Source organism: Aspergillus nomiae (assembly GCF_001204775.2).
Source record: "Aspergillus nomiae NRRL 13137 chromosome Unknown contig00197, whole genome shotgun sequence".
Lineage (NCBI taxonomy): Eukaryota > Fungi > Ascomycota > Eurotiomycetes > Eurotiales > Aspergillaceae > Aspergillus > Aspergillus nomiae.
In genome coordinates this window covers 49,714-55,713 of record NW_015378252.1, presented here as the reverse complement: position 1 = coordinate 55,713, position 6,000 = coordinate 49,714, and the positions used below count along the sequence as shown (strand labels likewise).

The following is a 6,000-nucleotide window of genomic DNA, read 5'->3' as shown; positions in this document are numbered from 1 at the left end:
CTTTTGTCCTCTTGCTTTTTGCTTCTTTGGATTTCATTTGTAACTAAACTAGTTCATTCATTTATTTTATTTTTGATTATTAATTGATTGAGTTTGGGTTGGTTTTGCTTTTGGTGTATTTGATTAGTTGAGTGATTAATTTATTATTTCCTTTGCTATTCCATATTGTGAAACTAAGTTTCAGAGTACAAAAGTCAAATGGATTCGTTTTAAATTAAAAGAAGGGAAAAAGAAAATCAAAAGAAATCGGAGAAGGACGGTCTGTGGGATGGATCACTGACGGGGATCCGCCAACCCAAACAATAGCCTCCTGTGGAGCTGGAGGGAGTCCACCTTGAGTGGCGGTGGGCAAAAGAGACCCGTCATGCACGATTCCCTAGTTCTAGTTCGAGGGCGTCGATTACTGCAAGAGGTAAGAGGAGGATCAACTTTGGGAAGTTTAATACTGGTCTCAAAGTTGAGTCCTTTTGTTGTTGTACTTTGTTGAGCTTGTTGACTTTTGTTGGATGCATTTATATTTAGTAAAGTATTACAAGACACGAGTGTGGCGCAGGTCTCGCACCGCCACATGTTTCTCTTTGCTTTTTCCTCTCCTCTCAGCCGGGCTGAGCTGATCGACTGATGGGTTCGGCTCGCCAAAAAAATAGATTGACTTAATCGATTTAGCATTCAGTAGTTCGATTGAACTAGATCGGACAATGCGCCTGTCAAATCGCCCCAACAAGGTTTCCCGACGGGTGATGAACCCATTAGTATCAGAGCGCGACAATCTCATTGTCTATCTTCTTTCCCGCTTTGGGAAGGTTACACGCCATCAGCTGTCATCGGTTGACTTGGGATTGGATCTGCTTTGCGGGATCGTACGGCTGTCCGTCCCATCCGTGCTTTTCTACCCGGTTGGTCCGCGCTCAGCTCATGGTGTGAAGCTTTTATCCTTGGTCCCGTCTATCACCAGCCCTCAAGGCGCTTGAAACCCCTCCTCCACTCTAGCCCCGCTTTCTCTGAGATTCCAATTCAGACTATCGACGAGACTCTCGAAGAGGGAATGGAAGGTGGAGTTACTCGTGCTGCTTCCAAGGCCCCGGTGACTGTGCGCCTGGCGCGCTAGGTGATGGGTGATACTGCGCCGCTTTTCGTGCCTCCATTTCCCCTCCTTGCCGATCACTGAATGACAGACAACAACCCCCTCCGAGGGTTTGGTGGCGGTCGCGACGATAGCAACTAGTCACTGTCCGTCGCCAATGATCCCAGCGAGCGGAAAGGCCATTGATATCGGTCTATCCGAGAACGGACGTCGAGTAACTGGGGTTGCATATCGTCATGTGACATAGTCTCCTCTAGCTGCAGACACCACCCCGTTCGCTTGGATTCAAGGCACCATCGCTTGCACAGGGATCCAGCTGTCGGGTTTCAATCCCGGTCTAGTTCGTCCCGGCGTATTCCATCCAATCTTGGGGCCTTAAGCGTGGCAAGGCTCAGTCGACCAGGAACAGTCAACCTAGTCCCCGACTAGACTGTCGCCACGTCGACCCCTGGCCAGCTAATTCCCGCTAGGATGCTATTCGCTCGCCTGTAAGTTTCCTAAATGGATTATATTGGATGTAATTCATCCGTTTCGGCCAAAAACCGGGAATCGAGAATTTTGATAGCCTGCTGTTCTGGTGTGACCGGAGAGTCGTAGCCTCTCTCTGTTGCCCTTCACAACCCAGTAAGTCATATTCACATGATGGGCTGGAATCCTTGCCAGGAAATTTCTTGCCTGTACGCCGTAGTATGTAAAACCATTGCTCTTGCCTAGAGGCTTGTGCCACACTATTCCCAGCCCAACATCCCCACTACTATTGTGTACGCACAGCTGGCCCACTGTTGGCTGCCAGATGTCCGTTGTGATGTATGCAGTGTCACTGCAGTCCCACACCGAACCTGACCGAAACCCCTCGAAATTTCATGCATACAACGTTGTTGCGTCTTCAAACCTAGTACTCTAGACCATCTACCCTGTATGGTGACGTTGTCATTTGGCTGGCGCCCAAACCAAGTTTCGCTAATCCCGAACACTCCCGTTATACAGCGGCGGCACGTGTGCCGCCTGACCTACAGAGGCAGTTGGAGATGGAATAATGTGAAAGCCAACCGAAAGAGCGTAAGCACATGTCGGGCAGGACATCCCTGGTTAGATATTCGGACTCTCCGGTAACTGCTGCCGCATCTCCGCTCAGAGAATGCCGTAACCTTTCCACCACACACCCCAAATCATTGGCCCCAATGCCCCCAATACAGCCGCGCCTACTGGGATCTCCAAGATGCTCCACACCCATAGCGTCCCAATGGAAGGTGCTCGCTTCATGACAGCGTAGTATGGCTCTTCGTTGGTCATGGCCATCAGCTTAGCCCCAAGGCAGATAGCAAGCGGAAGGAAGACCATAGTCCGCAATGATGGCGGGAAGAGCAGTTTTCGAAGAAACCCGATCGATAATTTATCTCGGTGGAACGGGATGAGCGAGACGTGTTCTGAGCTCTGGGCATTACCGAAGGACACGATATGCCCATGCGCCAGGTGAATGGCAAACGTCAGGATCGGGAAGGCAACGAATACAGATTCGCGGATGAGTTTGTCCAAAACGATGTATTCCGCGTACTGATGAGCCGCGAGATAGGCTAACGTCATGTGTAACGTCGTCAGGGGCACCGAGAGCAGCACCGTGTCGATGAACGGTGGGATTGGCGCGTCCTCGTCTTCCCCAGACCCCGAATTCCCGTCAGATGCTGACCCCGTGATAGATTCTTTTGTTCCTTGTTGTTCGTTTGGGAGTTCCGATGCATCCAAGTTGGAAATCTCGCCAGACGTCGGGTCGATGCTCACGAATCGGGTCCCAGGAGTCGAACCGTCCATTCCGGTCGAGCTCCTGTCATGGCCCAGGCCTAGCAGTTCGCTCTCCCGCTCAGCTATCAACTCCACCAGCGTCTTTTCTTTCGGGTTCTTTGTGGTGCTTCGGGGCGGATGGGCCATCGGGATGGAGGACGGATCGAAGGTGGAGTCGGACTCGCTCTTGGAGGCAGCGGCGGCTGCTCGTCGTTGCTTTCGATTCCTAGGTGCTTCCATAATGGCGCGTAATGTAGAGAAATTAGGCGTATGGGAAATCCGGCGTTGGTTGAGCTATAGGTGTTTGAACGGTTGTCGATGGAAAAAGCTCACCTGTCAAGTCGGGAGAAATGTTTACGATCGCCGCCGGACATTAGCGGAGTTAACGTTGCTATTTATGGACATGTCATATCATGCAAGTCTATATACACACCCCTTCAACTGAGAATTTTATCTGAGCATGGCTAGTTAAAGAAAACAATTTTTGGAATATATGAGCATCAATCAGTTCTTCCAGCATTGTTCCATATAGACTATCTCGGCGAGTTCGCGTCAATTAAAGGAATGCGCCCATCACCAAGCTTCCTCCTGGCTTCAAAAATGGAAAAACACCTAGAAGATGACATGTCTAACGAGGCTTAATATACCTTAGCTTATCAGCTTATACACGCCTCAAGATGAAGAATCTATCAACCAGATTGATAGAGGGCCGGGCCAGCAACCACGTGGGGATTGATCATTGAGAGGTTGAACGGACTCAAATAGGGGTCTGAGTCTGTGATCGCAATGAACATGGTGCCATTAATTGCAGGATCGCCGGCATAAGTTTGGACGTCAGGTTGAATTGTCGATCCACAGTTGTCGCCGGTCATTTCTAGGGGAGAATATGTCACATTCAGCTGCGTTACCCACACTACGTATTTGGGATCTCCTGCGTTCGTAGAGGTGATATAGCTGTTGTTAGGCCCGACTGGTCAACCTGGTTCATCCCAGTGAAGAAACACCTCTCGACCTGGCCATGACAGGGCCAGCGTGCGGTTGTGCGTAATCGCAGGGTAGCAGCTAGTGCCCAGGGTAGTGGAGTTGACACACGAGTCGTCGCTGGGGACAGCGGTACTATTCAAAGAATTCACACCTCCTCCTACTGTCTCATTGAAAGCAGATGATCCGTTGATTCTCGCCGGATTTGGCTGGTTTTCGATGTATAAGGCAGGGAAGTTCTGCCAGGCCAACCTGGTTTGATTCTCGGGGCACGAGCCGATGTATGGTGCCAGTAATGTCCAAGCCGAAGACTGGGGTACACCAACCTCAAACCAGACCGGCATTGGGAAAAGTCCTTCGAATTGACGGAAAATCATTTGCTGCCTAGCTTCTGTGGTAATCGACTGGAGAAGAAGTATTGCTGCTTCACGCGAATTGAGGTAGGAAACTATAAACACCAGATTCCCCAAAGCGAGTAAGCTTCTGACAGAAGTCCACGAACTCATACACCGTGGTATACGGATAGTTATAGGTGCACATCCTAGGGGCCTCTGCTCCTAGTATGTTAGTAACAATCGTTGCATGTCCAACCTCCTGGTCTGCCATGAACTCGATTAAAAAACGATCCTCAGCCGTGAGCCCAGCAGCTGTGAATTCCTCTACCGAAAAGCGGGCCAAGCCATCGTGGAACAGATCAAGTTCAGTATATTCTTGATAAAGAGCAAGGGCCTAGTATGATAGTCCGTATGAGCCCTTTAACCTATAAGCCATTTATTAGCATACTAACGGCTCATAGTCGAAGTCGCTCTTCGCATCGTAAACTGGCGTTTCTCCCCCAGTTCCAACACCCCCAGCTGGGATATATGGGCCTGGCTGAGGGTCGTGGAGTTGCCCATCGCTAGGGTAAGTTGTTGCTGTGGGCGAGATCCCCAAGCTGGGAACCCCAGTACCAATTGAAGAAGCATGCAATGCTCCAGTGGTGGTTGGGGTGCCACTGAATGGAGTGTGGGTTAACGAAGTTGGGTGACTGACCACAGGTGGCACAGTTGTAGATCGAACAACTTTTGCGTGGGACATCGCCAGTATCGCTGGCACGGAGCTCAGGCAACTGAGCGCGAGAAACCGATTCAAGGACATCTCCAACCGCTAACGCGTTAAAATCACCACAGATTAACAAGAATGTATATTTATCAACTCAAGAACCGGCTGATAGAGGTTACGAACGTTGATTATGGGCACCGGCAATTTATAAAGACTCCGTGTTCATTCCGTCAAGTTGCTGGGCCATGCGTGACGCAATTCCTCTATCATTTCGTCTATCATCTCCATTGCCAGTCTAGAATTTTGAATTTGACCGTCATGCCTTGTAGATGTTACATGCGTAATACATGCGGCATGCCCATGTCACAACCATCCAGCTGGCAGCAAATGGGTACCTAAAACGGGATAGAAGTACCTTATAATTGATCATAGCTTCAATTGTTGTGGAGGAGATTGCTCCTCCGCAATTTGGAACCTTCCAGTTGACTTCGATAGGCCGTTGAAACAGAAATGCCGGTGGTTTTAAACCAGTCGCGCTACACAGCGTCTGAAAGTGGGCATGAAAAAGTAGATCTTCTCACTCACGGTGTTTGCAGGAATCGCATCGCATATACATAGTAGGTAAGTTAGTGGTGATTAAAATGATATTGTTATTATGTGAGATTTGACAATCCAGTGCACCGGACAAGGTTGGTGCTACTGAGCTGGCTCGTCGAGGTGTGTATCGGCCACTGCCACGCTCAGAACAAAAGGGCATATATAGTTGCATAGCTTGCAGAATTAAAATGCATACAACGTGAAAAAAGTGGGACTGACGAATATTAGAAGTTAAGAGCCTGTTTGTGTTCGGTCGAGGCGCAATGCCGGAAAGTAACGGCTGGCCTGGAACGATGACGTGAAGCAAAGCTCATCTATTTCTAGAAGGTCGTATCAATTGGAATCAGAACCCGACGAGCCGAATACCGAGGACCGAAGTTCTCGTAGAAGACACCTTCTAGCAAGTGGGGGAGGTGTTTCTTTTGACTCAGAGTTATGCATTCCTGAGTACGATACACTTGTATGTTCCACAAACCTGTTGGATTGCCGGCGTCTCGTGACCCAAAAACCCTAAGTTC

General features: G+C 49.4%; 3 protein-coding genes across 3 annotated transcripts; all 3 read right to left on the bottom strand.

The window, feature by feature from the left end:
* Nucleotides 1-2,215: 2,215 nt before the first annotated feature.
* ANOM_006448 (uncharacterized protein) lies at nucleotides 2,216-3,103 on the bottom strand (the record flags this gene model as incomplete). The annotated part of the gene is made up of 1 exon (XM_015551704.1): nucleotides 2,216-3,103. The coding sequence occupies one exon, from the start codon at nucleotides 3,101-3,103 to the stop codon at nucleotides 2,216-2,218; it is 888 nt and encodes a 295-aa protein (XP_015405532.1).
* Nucleotides 3,104-3,552: 449 nt separating this feature from the next.
* ANOM_006447 (putative stress response protein Rds1) lies at nucleotides 3,553-4,188 on the bottom strand (the record flags this gene model as incomplete). The annotated part of the gene is made up of 2 exons (XM_015551703.1): nucleotides 3,553-3,794; nucleotides 3,876-4,188. 2 exons carry the CDS (start codon nucleotides 4,186-4,188, stop codon nucleotides 3,553-3,555), a joined length of 555 nt encoding a protein of 184 aa, XP_015405538.1.
* An 82-nt stretch (nucleotides 4,189-4,270) lies between these two features.
* Nucleotides 4,271-4,921, bottom strand: ANOM_006446 (protein rds1; the record flags this gene model as incomplete). Its single annotated transcript, XM_015551702.1, has 2 exons — nucleotides 4,271-4,573; nucleotides 4,628-4,921. 2 exons carry the CDS (start codon nucleotides 4,919-4,921, stop codon nucleotides 4,271-4,273), a joined length of 597 nt encoding a protein of 198 aa, XP_015405539.1.
* Nucleotides 4,922-6,000: the final 1,079 nt, after the last annotated feature.